The sequence below is a fragment of the Ammodytes marinus genome, assembly GCF_949987685.1.
Source record: "Ammodytes marinus genome assembly, chromosome: 12".
In the NCBI taxonomy this organism is placed as follows: domain Eukaryota; kingdom Metazoa; phylum Chordata; class Actinopteri; order Uranoscopiformes; family Ammodytidae; genus Ammodytes; species Ammodytes marinus.
In genome coordinates, this window is record NC_137216.1 from 18,269,916 (window position 1) to 18,284,395 (window position 14,480).

The 14,480-nt window shown below is 41.1% G+C and overlaps 2 protein-coding genes across 3 annotated transcripts in view; one reads left to right on the plus strand and one right to left on the minus strand.

Annotated features, from left to right (window-relative positions):
- Positions 1–79: 79 nt before the first annotated feature.
- Positions 80–7,057, minus strand: nfe2l2a (nfe2 like bZIP transcription factor 2a). Its single transcript, XM_080038047.1, has 5 exons — positions 6,868–7,057; positions 3,513–3,782; positions 3,128–3,220; positions 2,849–3,025; positions 80–1,730 (listed from the first exon to the last, which is right to left on the minus strand). The coding sequence occupies exons 1-5, from the start codon at positions 6,901–6,903 to the stop codon at positions 480–482; spliced, it is 1,827 nt and encodes a 608-aa protein (XP_079894173.1). The 5' UTR covers positions 6,904–7,057; the 3' UTR covers positions 80–479.
- A 6,869-nt stretch (positions 7,058–13,926) lies between these two features.
- The window catches only part of agps (alkylglycerone phosphate synthase), a 31,802-nt gene continuing 31,248 nt past the window's right edge, over positions 13,927–14,480 (plus strand). For both annotated transcript variants that reach the window (XM_080038044.1, XM_080038045.1), the window contains exon 1: positions 13,927–14,127. In XM_080038044.1, the coding sequence (XP_079894170.1) occupies positions 13,937–14,127 (191 nt within the window). In that variant the 5' untranslated portion in view covers positions 13,927–13,936. The remainder of the gene's footprint in view (positions 14,128–14,480) is intronic.

Sequence of the window (14,480 nt, forward strand, 5' to 3'; positions counted from 1 at the left end):
CCATCTGGCATCAATCTGTTGCAGGCTGTGTCTTTGGTACATAACAAAATGTTCTGTTTTCAAGAATTAGAAGGCCAAATAGCTATATGAGTACTTTATTGTAAAGCACAGAAGTCAAGATTTAAAAAAAGTAACCAGCAAATCATAAAGGGTCAGTTAAAAAATATGAATAAAACAATGATTGTTCCAATCATTAGCATACAGAAATATGATATATACAATATATATGTACATTTACAGTAACGGCTTTATCAATCTCAAAAGCAAGTAATGTTTATATTTACAAACGATATCTGTTAAAGAATCTGTGGGTATCCGAGTACAAAAGGAAGTAAAATATCAAAAATATTACATTCAAGAGAAGTAAGCAAAAACTATACAATAGTTCTGCTGAGCTACTAATGCTTTAAAGCTGAGCGACTACAAAGTTATTGCATAGTATCACTATTGAGAGATGCAGTACCATATTACAAAGAAGATTAGTGGTTGCCTTCGCTCTTGATGAAAGTCTTTTTAACGCGTGGGACAAGGAAGATGCTCCCGTTGGTTGACTGCTGGAGGGAGTATTCGGACGGGGAGTAGGAATTCCCCTTCTCGTCTCTCAACATGCTGAAGACCTCCAGGTATAAGCTGTTGAGTTGACGCTTCATTTCCTTCAGTTCTGCTATGTGCTGGCTCTTCTTGCTTTGCAGACTCTCCTTCTCGTCCTTCAGTGAGTCCAGGTCACCCTCCAGACCCACTATGTTCTCCATCTTGCGTTTACGGCAGTTCTGGGCAGCTACCTTGTTCTTGCCGCGCCGGCGTATGTCTCGGACCAGGGCCAGCTGGGCCTCGTTCAGTTGGTGCTTTGACATCATCTCGTTGAAATCGTCAACAGGCAGGTTGATAATCATGGCTACAGTGAAGGGGATTTTGAGGGCCTTGGCCCTCTGCTCGTCTCTGGAGAGACGTCTGTCAGAGCGGTTCTTCCTCTTGTCTTTGGTGAAGGGAGCGTCGTGGTGGCCGCTCTCCTCGGCCGGATCTGTGGTGTGTTGTTTGGGTTTCTTGTCCTGCTGCTGTTGCGGCTGCCCCATTACTGCAGACACAGAAAGTACTGGCTGAAATTCATCCGGTTGGAAATCTATGGAGAACATCTCTGAGTAGTCTGATTCTGAACTCCCAGGGTTCTGGTCCATTTCCTCCATGTCTGAATCACTGTAAAGAAAGGACCCATCTTCATATACAGACTTAGCAGGTGAACTACCATTTGCACTTGTGTTTGAAGAAATTCCTGAATCTGAGTCCGGCAATTCTGCCGCCATGTTTTGTTTGCCTCCATCAAAGTCATCTTCAGGTGAGAGGCTGTAGAGGTCCACTGGTGGGAAGGGAGGCTTGTTTGGTGTATCAGGCATGGTGTCACTTGTGTTTCCTTCAAGGCCATGTTGACCATCGCTCTCTTCCAGAATAGTGTTGGGGTAAAATTCGTCACAGAAAGTTTCTGTGCTGAAGTTGGTATTTAGCTGAGCAGCCTTCGCTTCCATCTGGCTGAGATTGTCTGGTGGGGCCATACTGGGGACAGAGCCATTAAATGTATTCATAAACTCCCCAGGACAAACATTTACATTGTTTGTTTCCCCGTCTGTGGGATTGGTCATGTTGTAAAAAGTGAAGTTTGGATGCTGTAGTTCTGGGCTTGGAAGAGGATACGTTGTGGTCTCCAGTGTGTCCTCCATTTGCATGCCCATGCATTGCTAGAGGAAAAAGACAGAGGGGCATTAAAATAGATTTACGCAAAAGTACAGTGAACATGCCAACATTTATTGTACATGTTGTGGTGGAGGCAGGCACAGTATGAGCTCATATATGAACCTGTAATGGCTTCCAAAATGTGATCTTTGGCACATTGTGATGATGTAAGAGCTTGTAAAATAAGCTTTCCAACAATCTCTATTCATTGAAATCCACTTGGAACACATTCCAAGTAATACTCTCCTCACCTACATAAATATAGGAATCTGGATCAAATACGATCAAACTAGTTTGCCTGAATCAATTTCAAACATAAAAAGATACATGCTCAATCTGATATCTTCCCTAAACAGGTTTCAGTAGGTGAGACGTGGCATTTAGCCATGCGGCATTTCACTGACAAATGCTGGCAGAGCAGGGTGTAATTTCCAAGAATAACTAGATATGCAGTTGTTGAAATAGCGCAGAAATGACCAAGACCAATCAACTTGCTTGCTGTCACAGAGAAGTTTACCAACGTTATCGTCACAAAGCAGTTCACAAGAACCGGAGCAAAATTCCACTCAATCCCCATCTCTACGGCGTAAAGTCTTATCAGCAGCTTACCAGAGCAACTACAGCAATGCTGCTCGGTGCTAAGCTGTAGGGTTAGGCCAGTAGCCCAGTCAACACACAGTATGTAAGAGGTCAAGGCAACAAATGGCACACTGCTCCACCCATCAGATAATGCAAATATGAGTAGCCTTGAAAAAATAAAACCTGATAAGGCAGCTACTGAAAAAAAACCAAATCAAGCTGCCACTGAGAAAGTTTTAAGCCTGCCGCACCCTCTCTGAATAAGATGTGGTGTTCTTGTTCTGCTACATGAAGCTTGAGGCCTGTTATTATCAACCTTGTATCACATCTTGAACTTCCACCTCCCTAAGTCTCAACAATGAAACCTAGTCACGGTGGAATGAGCCTAGTGCACCTGTCTCACACCGGTCTCAAAGAGTAGACAAGTAGTATTTGTCCTCCATTGCAGGACTCCTGCCCGCGATGCATTCTTTGGGTATTTGTTCTATCAAAATACCACCGTAAAAATACATGCTATTGGGGTAGTAAAATCCATGTATTATACCTGCAGTTCAGGGAGGGACAAAAGCTCCATCCAGGCCTGCTCCAAATCGAGGGACATCCTGTGTGGTGGTATAGGTGGTGGTGGGCCTGGGGACAGGGTGGCCGGTGGCAGAGCTGGCTGCTCCGGGGACATCATGGTTGCTGAAACAGCAGTTGTGTCCAGGCAAACGGAGGTGTTCTGTCGGACAAACACAGGAATGAAGTAACAGTTGAATACAACTAAAAGTCACGTTGAGAGCTGCAAACTGTCACCTGCATGGCCAGGATTTTGTGTTATTACCTCAGTTTCCTCTACAGGAAATGTCTCTGCCAGTAGCTGCAAACATTCATCAAACGACATGGTATCACCAGCCTCTTCTGTGAAGGTGACATTCTGCAAGAAAGGTTCAAATACATAAGATTAAATGCACCACCTACTAGCATCCTTTGTGGCACACAGTCTCTCTTAAAAAGAGCACATGATTTTATATCTATAGAGCTGAGGTCTCCGTAGAGTAGTTTCTAGAGCAGAGTAAAACAAAACAAAAGCTACGGGCCCCACCTGTGTTTCTGTGATTACACAGGATGAGGAGGTAAGCAAGCTAGGACATAGCCACCGCAGCCTATCAAAATGCGATGGGAGTGGTCCTCCTCTGACATGAGTAATGGAAGACATGTGCATGTACCTGTGTAGCCTCTAGAGGTGTGACGGCCGACTGCAGTGGGGTGCTGGGCGGCGGAGGGCGGGGTATGTACTCTCCCGTTTCCTCGTCCAGCTGCAGCTGTGCCAGCAGGGCCTTCTCCTGCTCCCGGAGCAGATCCAGCCTCTTCTCTTCTGCCAGCTCCCGCTGCCTCTGCAGCTCATGTTCTTTCTGCCGGTGGTTGTAGTCGAACACCTCACGCCTGGCGCCCAGATCAATGTCCTGCTTCCACAGTATGTCGATCAGGTTCATGTCCTGTAGGGAGAGAGAGAGAACAGCAGATCAGTTCAGAGCTGTTGTAGTGAGCCGTGGCCATAGTGAGCACTGCAGTGAGCAGGCTGAGGGAGCAGCACTGGAAACAAGGAAGAGAGTGTCCCTGCTGTGAAGCGTGGCTGCTGCTGCTGCACCCGCCACACCCAGTCCCTCAGTATCTGCTCACTGACAACAGCACTGGCACTAGTGTCAAGAGGGAGAAGCCGCATGAATAATGGATGCTCTTCTCTCTTTCCCGTATTGCCACCACACACACACCAGCTAAAAGACATGCATCCTCACTTGATACCCTTTTATAAGGGAAGCAATCTTTACCCATCTAATTACACTGAGGCGTGAGTTCATTCGTCACGTTCCAACTCACAAATGGGTCAGACTAGACAGTCAAGTTTGGCATCAGGGACTTTGTTACAATTTGTAACAAATCCCCCAAAACAATATTGTATTTTACAGTGTTTATATAATCAGGATTTCAAATATGTTTATAGTTGGTTTGAGAAAGTACTATTTATTTTTTAGATAATACATAATGGTAGTATAATATATCCCACATTTTTGGATATAGATTTGTTACTCACCTAACTTGTTTTCCTTTTTGCTATGTCTTTAGATAACTATAGATGACTGACCTCAGCATATTCTGAAACAACACTGCCCAACTAATCCTGTCCCTATATTTACTATTTACACATTAGGCTTGCTGACAATACAGAAAACAAAACACACTAACAACTGTGGGGATATTTGAATACTTGTATCCTGTCGATCTCTCTAAAAGGCCGAATGTTATTTTCCTTTTTAAACAAGAAGGACTCAAGATAAACTACCCGCCTCTCTTGCTCGGGTTTTTGACCAGTACTTATTTACAGAAGGAAACCATTTCACAAGGCCGAGGGATATTGCATCAACCCAGGATACTGGTTCATGAGAACACGTCAGAACATGTGACTTGTTTGTTCCTCAGATTTTGCTATAAACACAACTTAAGGGCAAGGATTCATAATGCTTGCAGCCGGTCATAAGGCCAGACAGTGCTGACATGGCCAAGAGGGAAACCAAGGGGGAACTAAAGAAAAATAAAGCACAAAGCAGAACAATACACAATCAAGAGGATGTGAAAGTGGGAAGACTAATTATGTTTTTTTTATTCAAGGAGAATAAAGGTGTGTGGTAAACTTTCATAAACTACTAATAATAGCACACAAGCAACAATACATATTTTGAGACATTGTTGACACAGTTTTTCTGACTCCCAACTGTGGCAGTGCAAAACAAGAACCCACTAACCCTCCTTTGCCTCAGTGTTGCATCAGAGGCATGACCACTGAAGGATTACACATTACTAAGGCTGCTTACTATAGAACTCATACTCAGCGACCACCGGGGTGAGCGCACAACCACACATTATAGTATTTGCAGGAACAAGGAACTTCCCTAAAATGTGTATGCTGGATATTCATGAACAGGCTTCTTGAGGTAATCTAAGTTTCCCAAACTAAAAAAAAAAACGCAATTATGTCTGTTGGTCACACCTTTTAACCTCATCGGACAAGTCATACGAGTCGCTTGAAAACAAAACATAGGCATGTTGCATATTCAGGGGGAAGTTCATATTCTCTGATACCGCCAGGTAATGGAAAAAAAAAAGGTTCTGTAAATATGGGTGTGTGTGTATAAGCTCAGGTTAGAAGTATGTTATCAGTGATGTAGTGGTCACAAGACCTGTATTGGCACCAGAACAAGGAAGCTAGCTCACAAAATTCCCCAGACACCTCTGCCACACAATGCAGGGCTGTACAGGCCGAACAACATGCCTTTCCTTTGACAGAGGTGAAAATATATATATATATATATATATATATATATATATTCACCAAAGGACCCACGGCTCCCAATGAACAGTAAACCCATTAAAAACATAAACACATAGTAGACATAATTTGAAATGCTAATGGTTCCAATGGGCTATCAAACTGGGTGAAGGAGGAGTGATACAAAGTGTGGGTGTGTGTTTTCAGCACTATGGGTTGTTCATTTACCCCTCCAGCTGAACACAAGGGCCTCATAGGGGAGCTGACCCTGGTTGTTCCTTTTACCTTCTTTCATCACAATTCAGTGGACATCCACCCTTAACCACGGAATGAAGCAACACAGCCAGACCGTGTTCTACAACATCCCTTTATGCCTTCATTACATAGCTGTGTAGCCCACTTCACCTGACCCAGACGTCAGAGGGCCACATCACATGAAATCATATATAAGTGCTCTAGATCTCAAGCCTAGACTGACTTAGTGTGATTCTTTAACAACAAAACACACACACACACACACACACACACACACACACACACACACACACACACACACACACACACACACACACACACACACACACACAGCAAAGCAAAGCAAAGCAAAGCAAAGCATAGGGCAACAGTTAAGCCTTTAGAAAAACCATCCCCAGTGGTTTTGAGCGTGTCTACATCAGATACGGTATCACATGCTCAAGAGAAAGGGGCGGAGGGAGGAGACAGTTACGGGAAAAGAGAAAAGCTCAAGAGACTGGTTTTCTATTTACAAAACTTTTCAGGATGATAGAAATCATTCGGTTCATGGTAACAGCACATGACCCTGTTTCCCCCTTTTGATTAGGCCTACTTAAAAAAAACTTTTAGTTAGTATTAGTAGGCCTAGTCTATTTCCTGTCGAAGTCGAACGTCACAGGCGAATGACTTGCAAAAGTGAAAGCAGTCCAGAGGGCAAGTTTAATATCTGTAACTAAAGAGAGCCAGGTTCATTGAGTATTTTGTCTTTTCCCACGTTGGAGCTGTCGATTTTTTGTTATAACACTCGAACTGTGCCATGTAGCCAGAACGAGTGTTAGCCTACAGCTTATTGATAATTTAATACGCTATAGAACACATTATAAAAGGTTTAATTCAACTATAAGCACATCTCCCTATCAGAACGTGTATTAAAAAGAATTCACAACCAATGTCAGTCGGTCTGTCTCTTCCTGTGATCACTATGAAAAAAATTAAAAAATAAACTGTAGGCCTATATTTACCTGCTGACCGGAATTCATCGCCTCCAAGTCCATCATAGTGGAGATCTGTGTCGCGGTTAAATAAATAAAAAATAGCTATGTGCGTGTGTGTTATTCCCAAAACAGTAGATTAAAATGGTGAGCGGCCCGTTGCCGATAGCGTCCGTCGCAGCAGCTGAGCTAAGGCAAACATCGCTTCCTTTAAATCTAATGATCATCACGGGAATGATGGCCCTGCCTACCGAGCTGCTGGGTCGGGATCGTCCCCCTCACGCCGGCCTATGAGGCGATGAGGTGCTTTACGTGCATGCGTGCGGCGTCCCGTGGGCTGGGCTATGGAGGCTGAGCGTGGAGAAAGAAAGCAGGAAGGAAACATCCACTCAGTCCATACACCGTTTACCAAACACAAACATCACATAACACATTTATGAGCATTTGAAAGTTATAATAAACCTTAAATATTAACACAGATGACGTGTTAGAATTTAAATGGATAAAACAAACACATCATTAAAGGCGTAGGCTTAGGCTATATCTTTTTAATCATTATTATTTTCTATTCATTTTTTAGCTGCTCATAAGCAAAATCATATGGAGTTATCAAGGCTGTTTTATAAGGTTAGTGTTTCTACTTTTAAGTCCGCCATCCGAACAGTTTGTTTGGATTGGTGTATAGCGCCCCCTGCTGGTTATCGTGCCCGGTGTGGAGCTGGATGCCCTGGGGCCCTAATGTCCCGTGGAAACACAGTGAAGACAACTGGGACCGGGCTGTGACGACACAAGAATTTGGTCAGTGGGGGAACGCCTAAGGTTTGCCTTTCTTTTGTAAAAGTAATCGTTGTGCAGAAAAACCCTTTTATTGTAGGCTATATTACATGACATGTAGGCCTAAGCAGTAGCCTACTTTAAGGTCATTTAACGTTTTGGGTGGTTTAGGTCTATACAACAATGCATAATGTTTTTTTTAATTGTTGATTGTATGTTTTGGATGTAAAGTATTAATCTAAAAATAAATAACTATAGTCAATTAAAGGACATCAAGTGAAGTACTTTACAACTGCACTAAGTAGCCGAAATAGTATGTCAATGTAATACTTACCACCTCTGCCTTTGCTACATATTTATTTTAATTGGCTTGAATTATATATACATAGCCTAATGAGGTAATGAACTGTTACATAATAGATCATGCTATTTAGGAAAGTAGCATACAAGAGACATTACCAAATAAACTGCAATGTTGCATACATAATAAAGAGAAGCAAAACACAAGGTGGTTATTACTTATGTAAAACAGTGGTGGGAATGAATTATTTTCATTTACATTTGATTATTTCCTTAAGTACTTCACATAAATACAATATTGATTTCAATTGTTTTACTTTCTACTTCTACTAGGGTAATAATGCACTTTTTACTAAGTTTTTAACAGCTGTTGTCACTTAACAGATTAGGATTTTACATACAAACGATGTTGTAAATCTGTAATTGTGTTACTTTGTTGTAGATTGAATTTCCCACTTGTACATATAAATGAAGTTCAGCCAAGGGGATTAATAAAGTAATTTCTTCGTTTTCTTCTTCTTTTAATGACTAAACTTGACTTCACCCTATAGAAGCATTACCATAATATATAAATCTTAATGGGATCATACAATGCGGAATAAGTTATTTGACTTTCGATATAAAATAATTTCTGATACAACTTGTGTTTGCTTTTGCTTAAGTGATGTTTTGATTGCAGGACTTGAAACAAAGTATGTTTAAATTGCTTTTACCTAAGTATAGGGTCTGAATACTTCTTCCATGTACCTCTGCTGCTAAACATCCCAGTAGTTGAGCTAAAAAATTATAAAAAATAATGAACATGAATGCATCAGCAATGATAAAACATAAATAGACAACTATTAAAATAGGCCTACTAAAAAACTACTTGATTTTGATGATTTAAGTATATTGATCATACTCTTGTACTTTTACTTTAGTCAAATTGAATGCAGAACTTTCAATTGTAATTGAGTACTTTTACATCGTTGTAGCCTTTTTTTTCAAAAAGATCTGAATATCCTAGCCTATACGTTTCTCATCGGTGGTTGGAAGGCATGCAATAGGCTATTTCATCTTGGCATGCCCTGTACTGCTAATTGTGCATTTACAAACGATTTAGCACTCTGCCAATGTAAGATTATGCTATTAAAAGAAATGCGTCAAGGTTTATTAAATCCTCAAAGTTAATGAAGTTCATTTGAACCGTTCTGACACCTCGGCGTAAGCAAGAAGTCCGATCGAGATGTAATTAAGTTGCTTTTGTCGAGATGTAATTAAGTTGCTTTTGAAATATGTCAAGCTAATAAGGCAGTACTTAGTCGTGGCTGTAGCACCTATATGTGAAGAACCTCACACTAAAGTGCAGCTCACTGTGCAACTGCGTGAAATTACGCTAAAAAATCTCCCCCCACCCGCCCCCACCTCATGCGCGCTCATGAACACGCGTTCACGTTTGGCAGCTCCACGTCGACATTCTTCCAGCTGCATATAGTGAACTGCACAGGACTGGGGGAAGAAAAGGTGAAAGCGGCGGTAGCCACCTTACGATCAGAGCGCTGTAAACCTGCAGACGGACACCAACCGCAGTGAAAACAGGCGTTTGCATCGTGAATCCAGCCATGGCCTGCTATGTCCTCACATCGCTTTCTGCTTTTGCATTTTATGATCTCTAGACTACTTGCCCCTCGTGCTGGATTGCAGCTGGTCCCTTGCGTCTACCTTTATCAGGTACAGTATGACTTGCAGGTCTGACTTTTGCCTTTGTCATATTACTTCTTGTTTAAATCAATTGTCAGGATAATGATTGAGACATGACACTATTGTTCGATTGCGTCATTTTATACTTTTAAAATAGCTGTCACCTGGTTTGCAGTTGAGGTAGCAAGTGCCCCAGGTGCCTTCAAATTGTCAGAAGTTAATCCTCCAGGAGCTTTATACTCTTTCCTTATTGCTATCACATCTACCATTGAGTATAGTGAATAGCTCATTCTCTAGGGGCCCACTCATTTCAGAAAGTTGTTAAAGCTCAACAGGTAGCCTGGATTCAGTGACACGCCGGCACAGGAGTGAAATAATACTAATGGAGTTAAAGATATCACCAAAACTAAACTATTCAAACTTGTCAGCTCATATAGAGACATGTAGCCTATAGTTAATATGGTAATGTGAAACCAACCAGATGGTCAAGCTTAAAGAGGTAAGTAAATATATATTAATGCCATCTTTTGATGGGATGCACTACAGGGTCAACTATTGCTCATGCCCAAATGGTATTTGGCCATTCAATCATTTCTATACAGCTCTGACAATGTGTTAGAGGACACAATCTGGTCTGTTTAAACTGTGTAACTAACTCTAGGGAGGACCCACCACACAGCAAGCCATTGCTAGGCCCAGTCCTCAAGGCATTCAAGTCTTTGCTACTCCTACTTTCTATCTTACATAAATAACACAGCGGCTATTTTCTCTATAATTTGCATCAAAGTCAGTACAATGGAAAAAGAGATATTTAAAATGGATGTCCTGTTTTCCTTTGCTTTTCTGTGCCTCACCACAGGTTAAAGGAGCACCCAGTCATGAGGAGGATAAGGTCCCTGCACAAGGACAAACCTATGAGGTGGCACTGTGGCTTTCCAAATAAAGTTCTGTGATACACTTAGACTCTCATCGCTCGCAGTCAGTGCATTACAGAACTTTGTTTTGGGAGTTAATACTTAATTAATCCTCAAGCATCTGGACATTTAGCTCAAACAGCATGATGCAATATCTCTGTTGACAAATTAACTGTTTTCTCCAATAAAGTTTCTCTCTGTTTGAAGCGTTTTTACACAGTCTCTGTCTTCTTCTTTTGTGTGTGTGTGTGTGTGTGTGTGTGTGTGTGTGTGTGTGTGTGTGTGTGAATATAACCGGGGAATACCATTTGTATTCTAAAGTAGCAATGCTGTCTGTCACTTTCCATGTGCTGTGTGCCATATGGCAGCAGTCACACAGGTCAGGTGATTGAGTGGAGGTGAGGCTGAGAGGTAAAGTCACTTTGTTACAGGTTTAAAAATATATATATATTTCAAATATTTCACACAACTTTGAGGGGGCAAATAGTCAAAGTCAGATTAATTCGATTTTTTTAATTAGTTTGCTGAAATATACAATAATATATACTTTCTGGTTATTTGCTTACTTTGATAAAGTGTATCAATCTTAGATGTGCTGTTTCCCTTTCCTGTTTTATTCTGAGCCTAAAAAGCTGGTGTTCATTTCCTCTGCCTAATAAACTGTTGATAAAGGCATTATTTATTTAACCTTCAGTTTGCTTTAATATAGGACTAGGCCTACTACAGATTAGGTGGGCCTAACTATCAACATCTAATTTTGCACCACTTCCTGTCTTCTTGAATATTTCAAGAACATGTAAGACGAAAAGGTCTGGTCTGGTTTTTTACTATCTCGTAACAACTATTCAAATTGGCTGTAAATTCCAGTCCTAACTGTCGATGGAGCATATGTAACCAGCCAGTCGTGTATTGCAAGGCATGCTGGGATATACGTGAAATGGTGCGTTCAGGTGCTCCTCGTTAGACCCCTTTTCAAGAATGATGATTGAATTGAGACATTCCAGTGGCATATATCTGATTAATTATCTTGTTTAATTAAGACCAAGAAAAAAACATACATCAATAACACTTTTAATTGTTCAGGCAGAAGTGCAAATTCCCTCATATTTGCCCTGACCTTAAACCATGCTCTAAGTTCATAGCTAGGCTACATTAACTTACACATAGGCTACCTCAACTAGGACTGAAATTTATTTTTAATTGAATAACTATTGCTTTCTGGAGACTTTAGGTGCCATATTCCAATAGGTTGTATTGTCCGACCCACAATCCAAAACCCAAACATACAGTATAGGCTACAGTACCATCATAAAATACAAAGAACATGCAGTATAGGCCTTTTTTCCACATAGAACTGGCAAATCTCATGTCTGAAATGACTGAAGCTTTTATTCAATTATATTATTATTTGCAAATACATTCTTATTTTCAAAAGGTTTAATCCCTAACCTGAACCAATGTATCATTTAACATACTTCATTGTAGCACTGTGTAAGATTGATCAAATTAAACTATCTTATAATTATTATTTGTGTCTGTATCGCGACAGCAAATGTATGTAGGGGAGAACGGGGGAATCTGAGGCATCGGGTAATGCGAGCCACCCCCTGTATCTAGGCAACGGAAAACATTTGTGGTCACGTGAGATATATGTTTTCAAGCCCCTCTCATTTCTCCTTGGCCCTGAAAGAGAATACCTCATGGTGCTGTGGTAAGCATGTTTTTTCACCAAAATAGGTATTTTGCATGTAAAAGTAAATTTTCTTTCTGTCAACTTATTCAACTGTTGTGCCAAAGCAAATGTATTCACGTAGAAAAACTTCTATCATATGTGTTGATGAACTACCAGCATATAAAAACCATGTGATGATATTAGCCAAAGATTAGCCTGAAATGCTAAGAGAGGTAGTGTTTCTCAAATTGTGGTGATGGGGGAAAGTGAGCCAAATGCTGAGGCACAAGTTAAGTTTATTCTTAAACATATTTTAATGTAATATTACATAACATATGTTTTATTTTAATGTCATGCACATTGTAGAAAAGCCATCATGCCAAGGAAATACACCAGGAAGAAGACCCGGGGCAACCACATGGAAAGAGCACCTTCTCATCTTTCCCTGTAACCTTTAGGGCTGGAATGTGGAGTAGACCTAATTGTATAGAATGACAGGCTGATGTTATAATCCAGTTGGGTCTTCTCCTGTGTTCTGAGTCTCAGGCTGTTCTCGCTGGTTCTGATTTTCCTATGCTTTGACCCCCAGACACAAGCTGGCTCTAAGGGTCCTGTGTTCTGACCCCCAGACTGTGTTCTAATCTAACTGGTTCTATCTTTCATTTGAATCTTATCAAAACATTTTGAATTATAATGTTTTAATTGATTTTGTTCATAGTTACTTTCAAGTGTTTAGAAAATTTGCTTTGCTTAATTGACCAAACCCCATCATTCTTTTACTAGTCCGACATTAGTTCTGGAATGTGTGGCTAGCTTTCAGGATTCTAACTGTTACAATATGTGTTGTTATGGTAGTTTCAGAGTGGAAAAAGTAAGTGGATAAGTTTACCCCCTTGATTTTTCTGGTCTGTCTCAGTTTACCCCACAGCTGGGGTAAAGTGAGCCACATGACAACTTTTTTTAAAACAATCATATTTTCACTGCCCTTTGTCTTGAAAAAAATCTGCCAATGCCTATTTCTAGGAAACATCCTGAATTAATGGGAAATGTGTACATTTGAGTGATAAATCATTTTAGCTTGCTTAGAGGGGAGCAAATGTAAAAAGTGGCTCAGATTACCCCGTTCTCCCCTACAGCACATTTCATACACAAAACAATTATGTCTTTTACACATAAAAGCAGACATAAACATCCATATAAAATAAGTTTGAAAGAAATAGGCTACAATAATTTAAATAGTCAAGAGAGTAATGAAGATATAAAGAATGCACATCCAGCCTATTCAAAATACATAATAGAATAAAAACGTAATTATATTGTGACTTAATGTTTATTTCCAGAATTTAAGTGCACTATTGTGAATAAAGTGCACGCTGTAGCAGTCACTGATAGGTAGGCCTACATGAGAAGATAACTATTTTTAACCTGGATCACATCTAAGATCGGAGTTGATGGATCCAAGAGCCCTGCTTGGTTTGCGTTTCTTAAGCATATCACACATATATTCTAGATATGCCCTCAATCAGACTACCAAACATGACAAGAGGGAATAGCCTATTTTTGTTGTTGACATTTTACTAGTCGCCATATGTTTACCACCAGCTGGGTTCACAGTCTAATTATGGGTCAGCCGTGTGTTTGCTGTCGGTGACATTTCCGACGGGCCATGAACGCAGCGCACTTTCCCTGGGCTGACCTCTGACAGCCAGCGGCTCTATGGATCCGATCCGCTCCCTCCCCGCACAAACACGGAAGCAGCATGGCGACCAACAGCGGTAACGGCGGCTCTGACAGGCAACGGGTTGCACAACAGAGACTGAGGATAATCGCCGGGCATTTACGGAGACCGGAGGACGGCAACTCGGCCATACTAGCCGCGGAGGAGTGCAAAGGCCATGTCAGCGAGAAGACAGACGCCTCCAGTGAGGGGAAGACTGTGCCAAGGAGGAGGTATGAGGCTGCGACAAGGGCTCCATCCTCTGTGGCTTTAGCTCGCCATTAAGTCAAATATGAGTGAACTAACATCTTACCAATAACCAAAAAGGGGGCATGTTATGGCAAACTAGCTTCCCTCTCGGTTCGAAGCATTTATGGCGTAGGGAGACATGGCTGGAGTTTGTTTTAAATTAGCCTGCTAGCTAGTGTTACTGGGCTACAAAGTAGACATTCATTCGCATCGGAGTGGGTGCGGTTACGTTTTCTTCCAGACGTTGCTGTCGTCGACTTTCTCTAAGTTTGTCAGTTGAAGCTTTTTCTTACCTTTTATAATTGATCATTTAACCTGTCACAGCACACTTGTTCCA

Coding starts and splice junctions, on each gene's coding strand:
- nfe2l2a (XM_080038047.1), bottom strand. CDS start 6,903: ATGATGGACTTGGAGGCGATGAATTCCGGTCAGCAG. Junction 3,221..3,512: donor CACCTCTAGAGGCTACACAG/GTACATGCACAT, acceptor CCTTTCTTGCAG/AATGTCACCTTCACAGAAGA. Junction 3,026..3,127: donor TTCCTGTAGAGGAAACTGAG/GTAATAACACAA, acceptor TTTGTCCGACAG/AACACCTCCGTTTGCCTGGA.